Source organism: Oncorhynchus kisutch, linkage group LG13, assembly GCF_002021735.2.
Source record: "Oncorhynchus kisutch isolate 150728-3 linkage group LG13, Okis_V2, whole genome shotgun sequence".
Taxonomy (NCBI): Eukaryota; Metazoa; Chordata; class Actinopteri; order Salmoniformes; family Salmonidae; genus Oncorhynchus; species Oncorhynchus kisutch.
The window spans coordinates 15,939,996-15,962,480 of NC_034186.2; the positions used below are offsets into that span (position 1 = coordinate 15,939,996).

A 22,485-nucleotide genomic window follows, 5' to 3' on the forward strand; every position below is an offset into this window, starting at 1 on the left:
TTGGACAGTCTGTCCCTTGAAGCTGATGGTATTTCCCTGTGATGTGTGAAAAGGGGAGAGGATAGAAAAAGGGAAAGGTTAGCAAAAGAGGAAATCCTATTAGGAAAGGGAAAAGCGAAAAGTGCTCTTCTCTGTTTGAAACGGGCTCAAGAATCCCATCAGGGGACCAGCGAGACACTTCAGTCATCTAAACTGTAGCTGGCCTGGCCTGAGGCTGGAGGGTAAGGGCTGTCCTGTCCATGTCCTCTCTGTCCACTGCACCTGGTGCTGGCTTGCTGCTGGGGAAGGCCAGATGGATTTGTTTAACCTGACAAACTTCTACTGAAACAAACTAATAGAATAGTTTGTCGCAAGAGGGGTGGGTTGTTGTTGTAGAAACAGAGTATGGCTGGATGGATGGATGGATCATGGAGGCAGGCAGAGCCCACTGAAGGACAGTGCCTTGGGGGAAAGATTCTGAGAAGGAGCTCCCAAATTCAGTCCCACTTCATAGGCTTTCTTTCGACTAGACTCTCACTCTGGCCCCAAGACTACTGGTTAGGAGCTTCTCTCCAGGCTCTAACATTCCTGAGTGTAATTTAGGCAACTTGTAGATGCATACCATTGAATGGATGTGTTAGTAATGGGTTCTCCCTTCAGTAACGTTAGCCCTGAGCCCTGAAGCAGAAGTGTCTAATTCCTCTTTGTGTAACAATTTTCTTCAGAGACCTGGCTCGCTCACACCTTTGCTAATAAGATCTACCGTAATCTAGAATTTACCTAGCATTTAATTTAGTTAACCACATCACAGGAGTTCATTCTTAGTTAACAACTGACCTATTTTTTCAATGGTGAAGTTTGTTACGGTCTGATCTGGAATGCAAGCTGTTGCTGATGGTGTAAAGCAATTGAATTTAGTCCCATATTAGTCTCATGTCAACCCCTGTCTAACTGTCAGACGTCTAAAAACTATGACATATACATAACTCAATTTAGATTTGTTTAGCCTTCAACAAATCTTGCCAGTGCCCTTCTTTAGTATCTAAATGTTGAGTGTTGTGTCTATCTTCGTGTATTTTCTCTGGTGACCTCTGTGAGTTTCAACATGGTCTCTCTCTCTCTCTCTCTCTCTCTCTCTCTCTCTTTCTTTCTTTCTTTCTCTCTCTCTCTCTCTCTCTCTCTCTCTCTCTCTCTCTCTCTCTCTCTCTCTCTTTCTCTCTCTCTCTCTCTCTCTCTCTCTCTCTCTCTCTCTCTCTCTGTCTGTCCTTGTTGTTCTCACTGCAGCAGAAGGCCCTGACCTGGCCACCCCCGGCTTCTCGCCTCCCTCCAGCCCCAACCCTGCTAAGAAGGGAAGCTCCCTCAACTGGTCATTCCCGGACAAGATCAAGTCCCCGCGCACCGTCAGGAAACTCTCCATGAAGATGAAGAAGCTTCCGGAACTCAGCCGCAAGCTCAGCGTCAAAGGGATCCCTAGCAACAACAACAACACCAGCGGTAACGGAGCCAGCGCGAGCAGCCAATCAGAGACAAGGACCCAGTGTCCCAAAACCAATAGTGGGTCAGAACCAGGCTCCGCTCCTCCCAGGTTGTCCCCAGGGGGCGGGCAGGGGGCGGCCGCCAGCCGTAATGTGATCTCGAGATATCACTTGGACAGCAGTGTGTCGACACAGCAAAGTTACAGCAAGAAGAAGAGCAGCGGGACCTCCATGTCGGCTAGCAAGGGGGGCTACCTCAGTGACGGGGACTCCCCAGAACTGGTGGCCAAGTCTGGGAAGCACAGGTCCTCAGAGGGCAAGGGAGGCAAGGGGAAGGAGAAAGAGAAAGACCCAGCCACTGGAGGAGGAGAGAGAACAGGAGCAGGAGGAGTAACAGGAGGAGGTGGCAGCTCCAAGCTGCACGGCACAGAACTAGACATTGACGCGTTCCGCCACTACTCCTTCACAGAACAGCCCAAGTGCACCCAGTACATCTCAGGCCTGATGAGCCTGCACTTCTACGGCGCTGAGGACCTCAAGCCGCCACGTGTCGACTCCCGGGACGTCTACTGCGCCATCCAGGTGGACTCGGTCAACAAGGCACGCACTGCCCTGCTCACCTGCCGGACCACCTTCCTAGACATGGACCACACCTTCAACATCGAGCTGGAGAACGCCCAGCACCTGAAGCTAGTTGTGTTCAGCTGGGACCCCACACCCAAGAAGAACCGGGTGTGCTGTCATGGCACTGTGGTGCTACCGGCTCTCTTCAGGGTGACCAGGAGTCATCAGCTGGCCGTGAAGCTGGAGCCACGAGGCCTGATCTACGTGAAGCTGAACCTGATGGAGCAGTGGCAGAACTCCCTGGATGGAGGCTACGATGGGGACCGGGAGCGACAGATGTTTGGGGTGGAGGCCTGGAGGGTTGTGGAGAGAGAGAACTCAGGACTCATGGTGCCCCTGCTCATCGAAAAGTGCATCACAGAAATTGAGAAGAGAGGCTGCCAGGTGAGTTTAGCTCATGAGAGTTCATGTTTAATGTTTGTTTGGCAGATTTAGCGGATTCATCTCTAATGGTGGTAGACTTGTGAGAGGCTACGCCTTGGTGGGGGGCAACCTCCTTGGGTCTTTCGCAATTACTTTCACCGGGCCTCTCCACAGCTAATCTATCAAATGGGGGAGTACAAAGAAAACAAGTGGCCTGAGGTAAGGTCTGGCCAATGTGCTAATGGTTTTAGCCACTGGCCAAATACGTTTATTAGTTGCGTTTTCTTTGTACTCCTCCATTTCTCTCTCTCTCCCCTCTCTCTCTCACTCTCTCCCCCTCTCTCTATTTCTCAATTTCTCTCTCCCTTTCTCTGTTGATTCAAGAGACAAACATAACTCAGACACTTGGTAGAGTTTGTGTAGGGGAGATGATTGTCACTAGATGCAGTTTGGAGCCATCTTTACCTGGGTCCCCCAGGGGCTCCGTTTGAGAGGGGTTAGGGGGGATCTACATCAGATTACACAGGAATGTATAGGAGGTGTCACAGAGGCATGCAGAGAGAGCCAGACACACAGCATAGCATGTCTTTAGAAATAATTATGTGTATCCCTAGATGGAGACTACTCTCATTTCAGTGTCTCCATAAATGCATGGCCTTTGGGGCTGTAAAGCCTTTAAGGTGCTGGATGAATGTGGCTGTTCTGAAACAACTGCTGATTGGTGTCCCAGAAGCGAGTTATGTGTGTGGGGTTGCTGTAAGGCGTGTTTTTGTATTTGTAAGAGACAGATGCCCTTTCAGAAAATGTATCTGTCTGATATAGTCCTGTGTGGTTCAGTTGGTAGAGCATGAGGCTTGCAATGCCAGGGTTGTGGGTTCGATTCCCATGGGTGACCAGTAAGGAGAAAATGAAAGTATGAAATGATTGCACTCACTACTGCAAGTTGCTCTGTGTAAGAGTGCCTGCTATGTGATGAAAATGACATATGTTGAGACAAATAACTATCTGATATCAGCTCCACTAGTTCTATTATCTTTAGTAAAAAGTCAGTGAATTTTAGTGCATTGTTTTCCTAGAAGGGGGTCAGAAGTTTGTGAATGGTGCAGGTGCATCCATCTATTTGCTATCTGTCAAGATCGCCTAATCCCATCCCTACTGATTGGCTTAGTTAGGGGTCCAACAAGCCTGTGTGTGTGGCTGGGTGTGTGGGTGGGTGGGTGGGTGGGGGTGCATGGGTACCTGCCTGTCCTCATGCTCGCTCATTCAGGAAGTCTCTGACTCACCACGGGAAACCATTCTGTTGTTTTTAATTAAGGCAAGGACAGACCATTGTTTCCTATTGGTGTGTGTGTGTTGCTCAGCAGCAGATAAGGCCAAGGCCTCTTCACCATCAGCTGTCACACTACTGCCTGTCTGTGTGCTCTCTGCTCTCTCCTCTCAGAGCTGCTACTCACCCTAAACTAAAGAAAGAGCTTTTTCTCAATAGGCTTGTTGTTCATTGTGCCCAGTGACTTCTGTTTACTCTTGTACTAAGCTAAATCCCAGGCTAATCTGCCCATTTTTTACCCTGTCGTGTGAGTGAGTGGGGTTTAGAAATGTTAGACAGAAGAGAGAGCTCTCAGTCACAAACAGTGTGGCTAGTGGCCTGTGTAGACATTAGTGGCTGTAGTCTGGAGGCCTGTTAAAAGTCATAAATAACCAGCTATGTACCAAGCTAGGGTCTGGAGCCTAGAGGCCTGTAAAGAATATACAGTGCATTCGGAAAGTATTCAGACCCCTTTACTTTTTCCACATTTTGTTACGTTACAGCCTTATTCTAAAATGGATTATATGACATTTTTTCCTCATCCATCTACACAAAATTCCCCATAATGACAAAGCAAAAACAGGTTTTTAGAAGTTTTTGCAAATGTATTAAAAATAATAAAACATAAATACCTTATTTAAATAAGTATTCAGACCCTTTGCTATGAGACTCGAAATTGAGCTCTGGTGCATCCTGTTTCCAATGATCATCCTTGAGATGTTTCTACAACCAGATTGGATTCCAGCTGTGGTAAATTTAATTGATTGGGCATGATTTGGAAAGGCACATACCTCCATATATATAAGGTCCCACAGTTGACTGTACATGTCAGCGCAAAAACCTTAGAGCTCAGAGACAGGATTGTATTGAGGCACAGGTCTGGGGAAGGGCACAAAAACATTTCTGCAGCATCGAAGGTCCCCAAGAACACAGTGGCCTCTGTCATTCTTAAATGGAAGAAGTTTAGAACCACCAAGGCTCTTCCTAGAGCTGGCCGCCCGGCCAAACTGAGCAATCGGGGGAGGTGGGTCTTGGTCAGGGAGGTAACCAAGAACCGGATGGTCACTTTGACAGAGCTCCAGAGTTCCTCTGTGTAGATGGGAGAGCCTTCCAGAAGGACAACCATCTCTGCAGCACTCCGCCAATCAGGCCTTTATGGTAGAGGGGCCAGATGAAAGCCACTCCTCAGTAAAAGGCACATGACAGCCTGCTTGGAGTTTGCCAAAAGACACCTAAAGGACTAATTTAATCCATTTTAGAATTAGGCTGTAATGTAACAAAATGTGGAAAAAGTTAAGGGATCTGCATACTTTCCGAATGCGCTGTAGATTTCCAGCTATGTGCCGAGCTAGGGGCTGGAGCCAGGAGGCCTGTAAACACCATAGATATCCAGCTATGTACCGAGCTAGGGGCTGGAGCCAGGAGGCCTGTAAACACCATAGATATCCAGCTATGTGCCGAGCTAGGGGCTGGAGCCAGGAGGCCTGTAAACACCATAGATATCCAGCTATGTACCGAGCTAGGGGCTGGAGCCAGGAGGCCTGTAAACACCATAGATATCCAGCTATGTACCGAGCTAGGGGCTGGAGCCAGGAGGCCTGTAAACACCATAGATATCCAGCTATGTACCGAGCTAGGGCCTGGAACCAGGAGGCCTGTAAACACCGTAGATATCCAGCTATGTACCTGAGCTAGGGGCTTCAGAAAGTATTCATACCCCTTGGCTTATTCCACATTATGTTGTTTACAGGCTGAATTCAAAATGGAATAAATCTATTTTTAGCACTCATCTACACATATATAATGACAAAGTGAAAACATGTTTGTAGAAATTTTTGCACATTTATTGAAATGAAATACATATATATCTAATTTACATACAGTACCACTCAAAGGTATAGTGAAGACATCAAAACTATGAACTAACTCATATAGTAACCAAAAAAGTGTTAAACAAACCAAATATATTTTATATTTGAGATTCTTCAAAGTAGTCACCCTTTTCGTTGATGACAGCTTTGCACACTCTTGGCATTCTCTCAACCAGCTTAGTGAGGAATGATTTTCCAACAGTCTTGAAGGACTATGCTGAGCACTGGTTGGCTGCTTATCCTTCACTCTGCGGTCCAACTCATCCCAAACCATCTCAATTGGGTTGAGGTCGGGTGATTATGGAGGCCAGGTCATTTGATGCAGCACCATCACTCTCCTTCTTGGTCAAATAGCCCTTACATAGCCTGGAGGTTTGTTTTGGGTCATTGTCCTGTTGAAAAACAAATTATAGCCCCACTAAGTGCAAACCAGATGGGATGGAGTATCGCTGCAGAATGCTGTAGTAGCCATCCTGGTTAGGTGTGCCTTGAATTCTAAATAAATCACTGACAGTGTCACCAGCAAAGCACCCCCACACCATCACACCTCCTCCGTCATGCTTCTTGTTGGGAACCACACATGCGGAGATCATCCGTTCACCTACTCTGCGTCTCACAAAGATATGGTGGTTGGAATCAAAAATCTCAAATTTGGACTCATCAGACCAAAGGACAGATTGCTCGTGTTTCTTGGCCCAAGCAAGTCTCTTCTTCTTATTAGTGTCATTTTGTAGTAGTTTCTTTTCAGCAAATCGACCATGAAGGCCTGATTCACACAGTCTCCTCTGAACAGTTGATGTTGAGATGTGTCTGTTACTTGTTGCAATCTGAAGAGCAGTTAACTCGAATGAACTTATCCTCTGTGGCGGTCCTCATGAGAGCCAGTTTCATCATAGCACTTGATGGTTTTTGGTCTTTTACCAAGTAGGGCTATCTTCTGTATACCAGTCCTAACTTGTCACAACAAAACTGATTGGCACAAACGCATTAAGAAGGAAAGAAATTCCACAAATAAACTTTTGACAAGGCACACCTGTTATTTGAAATGCATTCCAGGTGACTACCTCATGAAGCTGGTTCAGAGATTACCAAGCGTGTGCAAAGTTGTCATCAAGGCAAAGGGTGGCTAGTTTGAAGAATCTCAAATATAAAATATATTTTGATTTGTTTAACACTTTTTTGGTTACTACATGATTCCATATGTGTTGTTTCATAGTTTTGATGTCTTCACTATTATTATATAATGTAGAAAATAGTAAAAATAAAGAAAAACCCTTGAATGAGTAGGTGTGTCCAAACTTTTGACTGGTACTGTATACCGTTAGGAAATGGCTCAAAGGGGTGTGGGTGAAGACTTTTCTGCACATATTTTTTCAAAGCCAATTAAATGGAGATTCCCGATTGAAGATGCTTTTTAGTCCAGGACTAGGAATAATCTGTGTCCAGTTAACTACCCCCTAGTTGTTGGAATGTGTGACACCATGCTTGTTGTTGTTTTAAAATTATTATTATATTTTTAAAATATATATATATATACTGATTTTATATATATATATATATATAATTAATTAATTAATTAATTGAATATTTAAAACATACAATATACTTGCAGTGAAGCCACTCAACAACTACATCATATTAGCCATCTAACAGCCTCCCATTCAGAGCGACACACAGAAGCAACCAGGGTCAACGCCCTGCTCAAGGGCACATTGACAGATCTCCCACCAGCCCTCCAAGACCCCCCCTACAGTTCCCCAAGAGTTGCCCCTCAACCATTCTATATACTAATTTGAGCTGAAAAGCACAAAGTCTTGAATCTTACGTCATTTTATATGTCAACTCATACACCCTGTACCATGGAATAGGTACATCAAAAATCTCTTCACAACTATTTTGCAATCTGTATGGCACAGCTGTAAACATCCGGGCCTAAAATAAAACTGGTAAACTTTCCTATTTATACTATTTTTATTCCTCCACGAGTTTTGATCCTTTATATTGGGCAGACAGACCAGTTTCCTACCTTCTCCAACTGCCACCTGCCTCCGCCAGTTTTGATCCTTTATATTGGGCAGACAGACCAGTTTCCTACCTTCTCCAACTGCCACCTGCATCCTCCGTTTTTGGGGTAATGCTGTAATCAATTAGTTGTCATCTTGGATTGAGCAGACCTTCCCATACAATTCTGATTACTCCATGAAAGACAAAACTCTACCATTTCAATTTACAATATCATTTATAGAATACCCTTTTCAAACATATTTTCCATAAATACAGGTATTTTATGCTTGTTGGTGTTTAGCTAGCTTCCAATTCCAGTTGTGAAGAGTCCAGTCAGTGCAGTACCCCTCTGGGTTATGCAAGAGAACGTGGTTTCTGCATTGTACTCATTAAACCTATTGTTTAGTAAGAAACAAAGCAAAGAGGCTTCGTACCACCCAGAACCATAGATAGGTGCTGCACTACCTGGAACATGGCAGTTCCCTGGCCGGAGATTAGGAAGCTGTATCATTGAGCTACTCATAACAGTTCCAAACAGTTCATAACAGTGTATAATGTGATCAGCCAGTACACACAGGCTCCGTGTTCCCATGGGTTTTCCATGGTGGTTTCACTGGTCATGTAACTACTCTGTTGCTACTCTAAGAGGTTGTTTACAGTGTGTGACTGCCATGGTTTGAACTGACAGCTGTGGGATTCTTGCTAGTCATTAGTGCTGAGCAATTAACTGACATTTTGGTTTTCAAACAACTAATTGACAGACATCGGTTCAATTATTTGAATTCCATTTTGTAAAAAATAATTCTGTCAGCTCAATGCACACGTTGTGCAGTTTCTGTAGAGATAAATCAGATCATGCCCGAAGTCTGTGATGTCGTAGGGAGATGTAGTTTCCAACAGGCCAATATTCTACATAGTTTAGCGCAGAAATAATGTTAATTAACTACAAAGACCATAATCCATTGCACGCCTACTTGTCCGATCTGTTTCTTTTATACCTGTTTAGTAAAAGAGACAGAAGAATGCGCCATAGTACGATTTGAGAGGGATGAAATACATGATCTAAGCCAAGGTTTCTCAAATTCAGTCAAGTGTTTATTTATATTTTACACTTTTTAAGGAATAGTGCCAGATTGTGGCAATTAAGCCCTTTTTATACTTTCAGAGTTGTTTAACCCATGGATACAATTTGTATTTGAATTGCCAAAATCTTATACTATCCCTTTAAGATCAGAGTGACAAGTTACAACATATATTTGTAGCAAACATAGCAAGCAGTGGCGTGAATGAGAGCCACGAGCGTCCAGCCACAGCTTGCTCCTCGTAATTTCTACAGTGCAGTGGTGCACATCAGTTATATTTCAGATGTTGTCAACCTCATATAATTTTTATGCATTTTGGAGTAGAATGTCTTTTTAAAAGTCACCAGAAGTGCCTCCCTCCGCCCGTCCACTATCTTCTGAAAATCCTAGGGGAAACACTGTTGTATATAGATAATGGTATAACCCTAATGGTATAATGACTCATGTTAGCGGGTCTGCACTCTGTATTTGGGACGGTGAGTATTTAACCTAGTCATGTGAGTGATTTTAGCATGTTTTGTCTTTGTGTTTGACCTAGTTGTGTGTTTTTGCAGTTTTTTTGTTTGCCTGTATTTGACCCATGTGTGTTTTTGCAGGTTGTGTGTATTTAACCTGGTTGTGTGTGTTTTTCTGTAGTTTGTGTGTATTTAACCTGGTTGTGTGTGTTTTTCTGTAGGTTGTGTGTATTTAACCTGGTTGTGTTTTTTTCTGTAGGTTGTGTGTATTTTTCCTGGTTGTGTGTGTTTTTCTGTAGGTTGTGTGTATTTAACCTGGTTGTGTGTGTTTTTCTGTAGGTTGTGTGTATTTTTCCTGGTTGTGTGTGTATTTCTGTAGGTTGTGTGTATTTAACCTGGTTGTTTGTGTTTCTGCAGGTTGTGTATATTTAACCTGGTTGTGTATGTGATTTTGCAGGTTGTGTGTATTTAACCTGGTTGTGTGTGTTTCTGCAGGTTGTGTGTATATCAAATCAAATCAAATTTATTTATATAGCCCTTCGTACATCAGCTGATATCTCAAAGTGCTGTACAGAAACCCAGCCTAAAACCCCAAACAGCAAGCAATGCAGGTGTAGAAGCACGATGGCTAGGAAAAACTCACTAGAAAGGCCAAAACCTAGGAAGAAACCTAGAGAGGAACCAGGCTATGTGGGGTGGCCAGTCCTCTTCTGGCTGTGCCGGGTGGAGATTATAACAGAACATGGCCAAGATGTTCAAATGTTCATAAATGACCAGCATGGTCGAATAATAATAAGGCAGAACAGTTGAAACTGGAGCAGCAGCACAGTCAGGTGGAAGTTGAAACTGGAGCAGCAGCATGGCCAGGTGGACTGGGGACAGCAAGGAGTCATCATGTCAGGTAGTCCTGGGGCATGGTCCTAGGGCTCAGGTCAGTTGAAACTGGAACAGCAGCATGGCCAGGTGGACTGGGGACAGCAAGGAGTCATCATGTCAGGTAGTCCTGGGGCATGGTCCTAGGGCTCAGGTCCTCCGAGAGAGAGAAAGAAAGAGAGAAGGAGAGAATTAGAGAACGCACACTTAGATTCACACAGGACACCGAATAGGACAGGAGAAGTACTCCAGATATAACAAACTGACCCCAGCCCCCCGACACATAAACTACTGCAGCATAAATACTGGAGGCTGAGAGGCTATTTAACCTGGTTGTGTGTGTTTCTGCAGGTTGTGTGTATTTAACCTGGTTGTGTATGTGTTTTTGCAGGTTGTGTGTATTTAACCTGGTTGTCTATGTGTTTCTGCAGGTTGTGTGTATTTAACCTGGTTGTATGTGTTTCTGCAGGTTGTGTGTATTTAACCTGGTTGTATGTGTTTCTGCAGGTTGTGTGTATTTAACCTGGTTGTGTATGTGTTTTTGCAGGTTGTGTGTATTTAACCTGGTTGTCTATGTGTTTCTGCAGGTTGTGTGTATTTAACCTGGTTGTCTATGTGTTTCTGCAGGTTGTGTGTATTTAACCTGGTTGTCTATGTGTTTTTGCAGGTTGTGTGTATTTAACCTGGTTGTGTGTGTTTCTGCAGGTTGTGTGTATTTAACCTGGTTGTCTATGTGTTTTTGCAGGTTGTGGGCCTCTACCGTCTGTGTGGTTCAGCGGCAGTAAAGAAGGAGCTTCGGGAGGCCTTTGAAAGGGACAGCCTGGGTGTGGAGCTCTGTGAAAACACCTACCCTGACATCAACGTCATTACAGGTAACATTACACTGCAAATAGCATCAGAACCTCTGTCCTGTAACACCTATTAAAACTATTGCTGTGTGTGTGACATGTACAATGCCTTTAGAAAGTTGTTTGCAACAAGGCACTACATTAATACTGCAAACAATGTGTCAAAGCAATTCACTTTTTGTCCTGAATACAAAGTGTTATGTCTGGGGCAAATCCAAATTCAATACAACACATTACTGAGTACCACTTTCTATATTTTCAAGCATAGTGGTGGATGCATCATATTATGGGTATGCTTGTGATCGATAAGGAGTTTTTGAAGAAAAAAGCCCAGCAAAAATCCTAGAGGAAAGCCTGGTCCAGTCTGTTTTCCACCAGACACTGGGAGATGAATTCACCTTCCAGCAGAACAATAACCTAAAACAGAGTTGCTTACCAAGAAGACAGTGAATGTTCCTGACTAACCAAGTTACAGTTTTGATTAAATCTGCTTGAAAATCTATTGCAGGACCTGAAAATTGTTGACTAGCAATGATCAACAACCAATTTGACAGAGCTTGAAGAATTTTTTAAATAATAATGGCCAAATGTTGTACAATCCAGGTGTGCTAAGCTCTTAATCGCTGGTAAGATGTAATCGCTGCTAAAGGTAATTCCAACATGTATTGACTCAGGGGGTTGAATAGTTATCTAATCAAGATATATTACTGTTTTATTTTTCATATATGTTTTACAAATGTTATAACTTTTCTTCCACTTTGACATTACAGAGTATTTTGTGTAGGTCATTGACCAAAAACGACAATTCAATCCATTTTAATCCCACTTTGTAGCAAAACTAAATGTGGAAAAAGTCCAGGGGTGTGAATGCTCTCTGAGGGCACTGTACACACGTCACACATGTGTCTGTGCATGTGTGTGTGCGTTCGCATTTACGTGTGTGTGTGTGTGTGTGTGTGTGTGTGTGTGTGTGTGTGTAAATGTGTGTGTGTACATGTGTGTGTGCATGCATGCTTACTTGCATGTTTTTGTTTGTTGTAAAAGCATTCCAGTCAGCATACCACCAGCATGTGAGTGTATCTGAGAGGAGAGCCCTCACATCAGCCAGCCAACCATCCAGACCAATGTGCATTTAGGTCATTCCTTCATTTCCCTTCCCCAGGTTTAGATATGCCACTCGCTCTGACCACCCCCGCTCTGACACACACACACACACACACACACACACACACACACACACACACACACACACACACACACACACACAGACCCCTGAACATAATTCACGCACTGAGGGTTACCATTATTTACACATTATAACCAGTTTCACTCTGCTTGAAGTAATGTAATTCCTCACTGGTTTCTATCATTATCAATGACAAACTAGGGCTAAACTGTTCTGCTTGGCCATGTTGGGACTGGAGTGAATGTCCAATATTCCCCTTCGCTGCAGCCTGCAGAAGGATGTTAGCCTGATCAAAATAGCTAAACAACACCAATGATCTGTTAACTTCCAGAGTATGTCTGCCATGTCACTTGTTAACCAATGAATTCAGATTCCGGAATAGACAAGGGAGGGGCAACAGTTAAGAGAAAAATAATAAATAAACATACTTGTTCACGGATTATTATTTTCTTCCCACTGAAAAAGAGGAAGACCATGGAAGCCCCTTGGCATTGTGGGAGCTGCTGTTGGTTTTGGAAAGAGGCCCATATAGGCGTCCTCGTATCATGCCTGCTTTGATCCAAATGCATTAGCATGGCAGGGCAAAGAACACAGTTAACAGTTGAGCGGGTTAGAAAAAAAGGGCCAGCACCAGTGTGGATTGTTGGTTTTTGCTTGCTGTCTAAATTTACTCTGCCGAGCGTGTGGCTGTTGCAGATGGGCTGAGGGAGTGAGAGAGAGAGCGCGGGGGAAGGGTGGCTGGGCAGAGAGCAGTGATAGATAGAGGGGGGTGGGGTATGGGGTTGGTGGTTTGAGTGTAGTCAGGTCAGCCAGAGAGAGAGACAGAGAGACTAGCTAATAAGCAGGCCAAATGGATGAGCTAAGAGGAGGCGGCGAGGTCTGGGTTGTCACCCGGCTCATTTAAAAGGCAGAGGTATTGAAAGGGATTACCCCGTGTCAAAGTTCAATCCAAAGCTTGCAAAACATGTGAACTGCCTAGCCTTACTTTGTTTCAAACCATGATCCCAGACAAAGGAAACAACTCATCATGATTGTCATGCTCTGAATAGAGAATAGTTATGGTAACATACATGAACTGCATTTAGCCAATGGCTCTTTTTTGTCTCAGGCAGCGGAATTTCTGGGTTAGATGTTTTTATTGCGATACAGTATTTTTAGGTACACACTTTTTTGGTATTAACATTAAAACTTGTCAGTACATTCAGAAGTTGTATGTAGGTTAACATGGATGACAACAGGAGTCTAGATGGTGTAGGTCTCTACTGTAATTGAATTAGTGTTGACAGCTGGGATGTGACTTAAATCAAGAAGGGTGGTGGAGGGGGGCAGGAGCTCTCTCTCTTTAGCCCCCTTTGACTCAGAGACATTCCTCCAGGGCTGTGAGGGCTTTGGCAGGACCCCGTGTCCACAGACCCGCCCCCCCAGCCCCTTCAGTCAGGAGCACAGATGGAAGGACAAGCTGCTCATTTTAGTTTTAGTCATGGTGGTGTGCTTCGGTCACCGGCCAGGCATTACTTCAGACTTCTCTGGTTCTGATCTCAGAGAACGCCATGCTTTACACAAGGAGGCTTCTGAGAGGCCGACTAGGTCAGTCACAACATCTGCCATTTTTAAGTTATTATTGAAGTATTATATATTTCTAGTCTATGTAACACAGCAATGAGACTGTACGAGGATCATTGTAGATGCAACTGATGTTGTTTCTCCACCTGGTAGCTAATGCATGGACAGTTATCTGAGAGTCCCATCTATCAACCTTTTCTTGGCAGGAAGCCAACACACCAAGAAGCCTCAGTGATGCGTTCTAAATTAAATAGAGCAAGGGTTGATGGTGAATCAGTGTAATTTCCCTCCTCTCATTGAAAGGGAAGATAGGGGTTTGGGCTTAGTTAGAGTCTGTACGTGTGATGAGCTGCTAGTTGCTCCGACAAAGGTCATTACAAACTGAAAGCTTCGAAAAACGAAAAAATCTGAAATTGCATCTGATTTAAGAGACTCCCTTTGTTAACAAGGATAAAGAGTCTAGTTTGTAGCCCAGCTAGCTGCCCTTCCAGTCCTCCAGTCCAGCCCTCCCCATGCAGTGAATACATGGAAAGTCATTAATAGTGCTCTCTTTGATGCAGAACACACAGATGGTATTTGGTTAAGTGGAGGCATGGTGGCTTAGCTGAACTCTAGGCCGAACAGGAGGCAGGAAGGGCCCGTCATACAAACACCTACAGTCCTTGTCCAGTGTGAGTGGGTGGGTGTCAGAGAGAGAAGTGGGCAGGGCAAGTCAAGGCCCCGCCCCCTGTCCTCTACAGCCCCTCTGACTCTCTCTCTACTGGTCTGGGAGTGTGAGGAGAAGGCAGGTGTTGGAAGGGGAGAACAAGCCCCTATTTGTTTCTTTAGGACAGCATCGACCGACGGCAGCAGTGACCTGTAGTTTTGTTTGAAAAAGGTGTTGGACCATTGCCATATGGGTCTTGTAGTGTTTCTTGTAGATATTCTGCAAAAGTCTACAATTTCAGTTGTGAGAATATAAGAATATAAGACCAAAAACACAACACATTTCTCTATCAACTCAAAGCTCATTTCTGCCACCAATTCCCCTACAGGAAAATCCCAAAACAACTTCACTGAAAAACCAAAACACCTTCCCTGAAAAACACAAACACCTTCCCTGAACAACAACATTCCTGGTCTCCATGATGTGTTTGTTGCCTAACACATCACAGGCTGTGAAAATAAAGGTAACACCTGCAGAGGAAGGCCACCTGTTCCAAACTGAGCATGACCTTGCCTGGTGTGTGTGTGTGTGTGTGTGTGTGTGTGTGTGTGTGTGTGTGTGTGTGTGTGTGTGTGTGTGTGTGTTGTGTGTTGTGTGTTGTGTGTGTGTGTGTGTGTGTGTGTGTGTGTGTGTGTGTGTGTGGCAAGCCCCAAAAGGGGTTAAGGTACTCCAACGGCAGAGTAAACACAGAGCTGTGTCATAGCAGGCTAATCATTTACCCCACACATAATGGCTGCATTCTCTCTGCTCTGAGTCACTACACACACACACAAACAGGGGGACCAGTGTTTATATCAAAACTACTGCGGAAGGGAACATAGAATATTGGTGTGTATTGAGTTATAGGTGTGTTGTGTTCACACAGAGATCATTAAGGTGGTATAAGTGAGAACCTATAATCTATCATTATTTGCTCAGTAGTAAAACAAAAAAGAAGGTTATTTTCATTGTCACATTGCATTTCAAACTTGGTAATAGTACAGCACTATGTTAGTTGGCGATGGAATAACTAGATTAAACTGAAGTTGATGAATCTATTTGTTTTTGTGAGGACTTATAGAACACTGTGTTTTTGTGAGGACTTATAGAACACTGTGTTTTTGTGAGGACTTATAGAACACTGTGTTTTTGTGAGGACTTATAGAACACTGTGTTTTGGTTTTGCTGGGGGATGTTCACAATCACTGCTTCTATCTGTCTGGGAAATCAGCATGTCTAACGAAGTATCCAGAGAGCTAGAAGTAAAACCCTGTTACATGTATCTCTCCTTTATCTGTACTTATCTTACTCTGCACATTCTAAACATCTCTTTAATACCTGGTACCTCTGAGTCAAATGGGGGGGGGGGAATCATGAATGAAAAAGCAAACAACATTGTAGCTGTTTGTCAAATGTTTCAAAAGCTCAATAGTAAACCAGGTAGAGTCTCTGCCCAGACTGTTGTTAAAGAGGGGCGGGCTGACTGACTGACTGGCAGGCTGGTTGGAGTGCTATCTATCACCAGGCTCCCTGAACAAAAATTTCCTTTTCATATCTGCTGTTTTCATCTAGGCATGCAGTCCTCCAGTCTGAACAGAGACCTGTCATCATTGTAGATCTACCTAAGAGAAAGGGGGAGAATGGTGGGGGGCTGGGAGAGGGGAGAGAGAGAGAAGAGAGAAATCACAAAATGTGACAAACACCAAATTGAGACTGAATGCATAATTCTGCTAAAATATCCTCTGTGTACAATTTAAAGCTCCAAATAATGCCTGCAGAGCAGAATTAGGCTGGTACCCGCTAATTATCAAAATACAGAAAAGAGATGTTACATTTCTACATTTCTTCCTAAAAGGAAGCGATTCCCAAACCTTCCATAACAAAGCCATTATCTACAGAGAAATTAACCTGGAGAAGAGTCCGCTAAGTATGCTGATCCTGGGGCTCTGTACACAAACACAAACAGACCCCACAGAGCCCCAGGACAGCAACACAATTAGACCCAACCAAACCATGAGCAAACAAAAAGATAATTACTTGACACATTGGAAAGAATTAACAAAAAAACTGAGCAAACTAGAATGCTATTTGGCCCTAAACAGAGAGTACACAGTGGCAGAATACATGACCACTGTGACTGACCCAAAATTAAGGAAAGCTTTGACTATGTACAGACTCAGTGAGCATAGCCTTGCTATTGAGAAAGGTCACTGTAGGCAGACCTGGCTCTCTAGAGAAGACAGGCTATGTGTCAGGCCCTGACCTCAAAGAGCCGTTTTATTTCTCTATGTGGTTAGGTCATGTGGGCTTTCTATGTTTTGTTTTCTGGATATTTATTATGTTTTGGCCGGGTATGGTTCTCAATCAGGGACAGCTTAGAGACACATATTTCCCTCAGATTACACAGACCCACAAAGAATTCGAAAACAAATCCAATTTTGATGAACTCCCATATCTATTGGATGAAATACCACAGTATGCCATCACAGCAGCAAGATGTGTGACCTGTTGCCACAAGAAAAGGTCAACCAGTGAAGAACAAACACCATTGTAAATTGAACCCATATTTATGTTTATTTATTTTCAGTTTTGTACTTGAACTATTTGCACATTGTTACAACACTGTATATGGACATAATATGACATTTGAAATGTCTTTATTCTTTTGGAACTTGCGTTATTGTAATATTTACTGTTCACTTTTGTTTATCCATTCCACTTGATTTGGCAATGTAAACAGATGTTTCCCATGCCAATAAAGTCCCTTGAATTTAATTTAATTGAGAGAGAGACAGGATGATGCTTTAAGTGCCTACCATGATGGCTTGACACAGCAAACTTGTTTTTTAGTAGAATAAAATCTGCAGCACCACCATGGCTATGTGGTGTAGGAATGCACAAACGGCAGACTCTGTCCTCTGCACTGCTATGTTGAGGCATGTTGGATCTTGAGTACAGTTATGGAGGGGGCTCAGATTCTGACTCCTGATGTGAAAAACAGACCTGAGTTAGGGACAGAGGAAGGGAAAGAAACGGTCACACCCCTGAGTTTTATGTACGGTAGGTCAGGAGCGATATAGGAGGGAAATCCTTTCTTACACAGCAACAACTTTAAAGAGCATACAGTATGTATAAATCTTTAACATAGGGTCCTACTATATATATTTTCTTTAGATTCGATTTGTAATCAGTCTTACCACTAGACTATGCTCTTGCCAGTGTGTTTGAAGCTAGAATCCTTAATGTTGAAAAGGCCATGTTGGTTTGTGATATTACAACAACAAAGAAGTTACTGAAAACAATGGACACTGTCACCTCGGACATCATTGCACTCGCGACTGAAGAGCACAATATGTACTGCAACAACAACAAAATCTCAGCTCGACAACGAAACCTATAACAGCTGTAGTGGGACAGCCAGTGGCGCTGTTTCCCCTACTGCAGATACCATCCTTAAACTGCAGGAGTCTGGTGATGAGTAAAACACAACTCAGCCTGATGGGCATCTGGGAGTTTTCAACAGTGGACTGAATCTACATCACTCTGTCAACAGAAGTCCACCTACTGCATTCCCGCCAGACTACATGTTCTGGATGTAGAATAGAATAGTACTTTATTAGTCCATCTCTAGGGAGGAGATGCTGGTTATTCCACATACTAAAAAGCATCCTAATCCCAGATTCCCAGTATGATTTCCGTCTGATCTTTGTTTCATGCTTGTTTCTATCTGGATTAGAGGGTAGCATGGATAGAGATTATACCAGGCAGTCTGAAAAAGACTGGACAGCATTAAGTTAATGACTCCCTCTTCCTTAAGTGAACAACGGGATTGGACAGGATTAAGAAGTGAACATTGATTCATGCTCTTATTTCTCCTATAAAGCTGTTAGGGAAGACGACTAGACCGTGAGTTGTAATGTAGTATGTTAGAAATAAAATATGGGTAACAATTTACATAAAGTTCTTCTTATACTGTTGTAGTTATACTCTGGAGAACTGTTGTGAAAAAAGCCAAAACCCAATTAAGTGTACTGATTGTACTGGTTATATGCCATGCTTAATTGATTAAGCAGCTCTATTTACAGTGGCTTAATCTGGATGTTATTGTCAATCTAGTCACGTACATGCGTCTGAACTGAAGTTGTCGTTGTATGGTAATGGACCTGTAGTAGTTACTAACTGAAACAGCCTCAGTCTCTGTCTCCAAATCACTGAGGACCCGCTGACTGCCCAACTCAAAGCTCTGCTCTGAAAAGCGATAGCTAGTTACGCACAGAAATAAATATAATAATATCAATCCATTCCACCGCTGAGAATTGACACGCTGCCAAGACGTCTTTCTTTATTTCCATATTTGTCTGTTATTTTTTCTCCTCGCCTTTGAGGAAAATAAAATACTTTTAAGGGGGCTTAGTGGAGACAGACAGTGTGGGTTTCATGTTTGCTCGCCTCTTTTGTCTGGGCCTGTTGGAGGCTGAATGTGGCTGGAGTTACAGGTTTAAAAGTCTCCACCATCACAGAATCGAGTCCCCCCCACCCCCTCTTCAACATTCTCAGGCTGCCATGTCACGCCCGATTCCAATCAGGCATTGCCCTAGATGCCCCCAGAACAGAGCCCACCACAACAATGGGTCCTAAAATCCTTGGCAGCCAGCAGAGTGTGTACCAGGCCCAGCCTGCTGTGTAAAAGTAAGGGAGAAGAAAAGCCTTTGATTTCTCAATAACGCCTCTTCATAAAGATTATATTGTTAGCAATTTGTCAGGTATTTAAGCTGTCTTGTGAAGTACATAAGAGGTAGTGTGTTTCACTCGATTGAGCTGTGAAAAAAGCATCTAAAGCCCAGCTGATCGAGCCTGAATCAGGTCCAGATGGCACAGACAGACAGTGGTGTTCTTCATGGTCTTCTTTCTGGTGAAAATCTTTTCTGCCCTCTGAACTAACATCTGGTTGCTGTCATCATTGTTGCCAGAGTTGTTATAATCAGAGCTTATTATTCTGTTCATTCCATAAAGGGTTTCTCATGCTCTCCCCCCCTCCTCTCTCGCCCCCCTCTCTCTCTTGCCTCTGTCTCTCTCTCTCTCCCTCCCTCTTTCTCTCTGTCCATCCCTTCCTCTCTCCAGGTGTGCTGAAGGACTACCTGCGTGAGTTGCCGTACCCCCTCATCACTAAGCACCTGTATGAGGCTGTGTTAGACTCCATGGCTAAGAGGCCTCTGCGTATTGGAGCAGGAGGATGTGAGAACGACCAGGCAGACACAGAGCAGACTGTCAGCCTGCTGGAGAACCTGCCAGTGGTGGAGAGGGTAAGGAGAAGATCCTTTTAAGGGCTTTTCACACTACTGAGCCGTACCTGAGCCAAACCAAGCTGTACTGAGCTGGCCTGATTACGAATCCTCCCTGTAGTTTCTGGAACCATGCTGTAAAAAAAGAAAATATCTGAGGCAGCGTAGTACAGTTGTGTTAGCCTGCCCTGACCCAGCATGCTCTCTGTCTGTGTGATCCCAGTTGACCCTGCGGAGGCTGCTGGACCACCTGAAGCTGGTGGCGTCGCACCACGACGTCAACAAGATGACGTGTCAGAACCTGGCAGTGTGCTTCGGTCCCGTGCTGCTCAGCCAACGCCAGGAGGCCAGCTGCCATAGCAACCGCGTCTTCATCGACTCAGAAGAGCTGGCCAGTGCCCTGCACTTTAAGAAGCACATCGAGGTGCTGCACTACCTTCTGCAGCTATGGCCAGGTAACCTCCACCATAGAAATGCAATATTACTAGAGTGACCTATGTCATAAACCTTCATAACTCTAGAATGTAGCAGATTATGGAAGCCATCTTGGTCAGGGATAAATGAAAATCTAGTCAACTTCATCCATTTTTATAGTTCTTTAATGACTAGCTTAATTACTAGGTACTTTATCTTGCAGTGGATGTATGAGGCTTTAAGATCAGGCAGTGATTATGAACATCCTGGGCATTGTGAATCACTGAGCCAACAACTTAATAAACAACTAATTACATTTACAGATATTAAAAAGCACTCACCCAAAAGCAAGAAATTTCCTAGAAGGGCACTATGTTGGTGGAACTGCTTTCTAGTGCAAATTGCTCCTAGCTCTGTGGTTCTGTTCCAAACATGACTTTAAAAGGCTGGGCTGGCGCTTTGATCTCTGGTGGTTTGGCTTGGCTGACACACACACACACACACAGCAATTAGCCATTCGCTGCCATCTGTTCGATCGTCATAGATGAAATGCTCCACAGAGTGCTTCATCATATTGGGAGGGCCAAAGCCTTGTTGTAAACCAAGCTCATTGGGTAGCGCCACTTTTATATAAATCATTGTCCAGAGAAAATATGGCACCCTATTCCCTATATATTGCATTTATTTTGTTCAGAGCCCTATTGGCCCTGGTCAAAATAAGGGCACTATAAAGGGAATAGGGTGTAAAGTGTCGAATCAAAAACGCATCTTTTGACCAATGGGTAACATACTATGTTAATTGTGTAGATACAGTGCATTCAGAAAGTATTCAGACCCCTTGACTTTTCCCACAATTTGTTACGTTACAGCATTATTCTAAAATGGATAGTTTTTTTCCCTCATCAATCAACACACAACACACAATACCCCATAATGACAAAGCAAAAACAGGATTTTAAAATGTTTGCAAGTTTATTAAAAATAAAAAAATAAAATTTAACATTTACATAACTATTCAGACCCTTAGTACCCTTAGTACTTTGTTGAAGCACCTTTGGCAGCGATTATAGCCTTGACCTAGAGTCTTCTTGGGTATGATGCTGAGTTTGGAGAGTTTCTCAAATTCTTCTCTGCAGATCCTCTCAAGCTCTGTCTGTCAGGTTGGATGGGGAACGTTGCTGCACAGTCCGGGCTCTGTCCAGATCTAGGAAGAGTCTTGGTGGTTCCAAACTTCTTCCATTTAAGAATGATGGAAGCCACTGTGTTCTTTGGGTCCTTCAATACTGCAGAAATGTTTTGGTACCCTTTCCCAGATCTGTGCCTCGACACAATCCTATCTCGGAGCTCTACAAACATTTTCTTTGACCTCATGGCTTGGTGTTTTGGTTTTTGCTCTGACATGCACTGTCAACTGTGGGGCCTTATATAGACAGGTGCCTTTCCAAATTGTGTCCAATCAATTGAATTTACCACAGGTGGACTCAAATCAAGTTGTAGAAACATCTCAAGGATGATCAATGGAAACAGGATGCACCTGAGCTCAATTTCGAGTATCATAGCAAAGGGTCTGAATACCTATATAAATATGACGACCACCTGGATTCGGTCTTATGTAGAAACATTTGAAATTGTGTTTTTTACATTGGATAAAAGTAGAGACTCGGGGCTAGAAAATGGTATATGATACACTGCAGTTGAGGAACAATGGGAACGTAATTATGTTTGAAAGTTGATACATTTATAACCCCACATTTGAGAAAATGGCCCTTGAATGTTTTGGTACTGGAGAGCTCTTCTTTGTCTACACCCATTCAGCATCGTTCACACCCTCTTAAGGCTTAGCCCCACCCATCTCTTTAAGGATTCACATGTGAGGCCATGTGGTAAACACACGCTATATCAAAATATAATTTGTCACATGCACAGGATACAGAAGGTGTAAACGGTACAGTCAAGTGGAACCTTGCATAGTAGCGATATCAAAACAGAAAGTGTCCTGATATTTGATCATTATTAGATGACACTTACCCGCCACACTTGTCTACATTGATGGGTCAAGTGAAGGAAATTCTATAACCATCCCTCAGCCACATCTAGCTAAGTGGATGGGTCACTATTGTCTAGACATGTACACATGTTCATGAAACACAATGGATGGCCATATCCACCCCTAGACACACCTGGCTAATTTGATGGGTCATGTAATAATCCGGTCGAAGTGGAGTCTTTTGTTTAGACATTTAGCTAGCTAAACAATGAACCGGCATAATCCCAACTCATATTACTACCAATACAAACATTGTCATAGCTGTAGTATGAATCTGCAGGTAGCTAAAGCTAACAAACTAGGTTCAATGTTAGCTAGCTAACATTAGGCTATAACTAGCTAATGGAATTTCTGATTCAAATAATATTACTACACAGATCATACACGTAACGTTAGCTAGCAAGTCAGCAAGCTAATGTTTGCTAACT

General features: G+C 43.5%; 1 protein-coding gene across 4 annotated transcripts in view; it reads left to right on the forward strand.

Moving 5' to 3' along the window:
* Positions 1 to 22,485, forward strand: part of syde2 (synapse defective 1, Rho GTPase, homolog 2 (C. elegans)) — a 67,383-nt gene that overhangs the window by 28,635 nt on the left and 16,263 nt on the right. For 3 of the 4 annotated variants that reach the window (XM_031785674.1, XM_031785676.1, XM_031785677.1), the window contains exons 3-6: positions 1,264 to 2,462; positions 10,778 to 10,904; positions 19,436 to 19,617; positions 19,820 to 20,051. In XM_031785674.1, coding sequence (XP_031641534.1) covers positions 1,264 to 2,462; positions 10,778 to 10,904; positions 19,436 to 19,617; positions 19,820 to 20,051 — 1,740 coding nt within the window. The remainder of the gene's footprint in view (positions 1 to 1,263; positions 2,463 to 10,777; positions 10,905 to 19,435; positions 19,618 to 19,819; positions 20,052 to 22,485) is intronic. The other variant, XM_031785675.1, reaches the window with a different exon arrangement.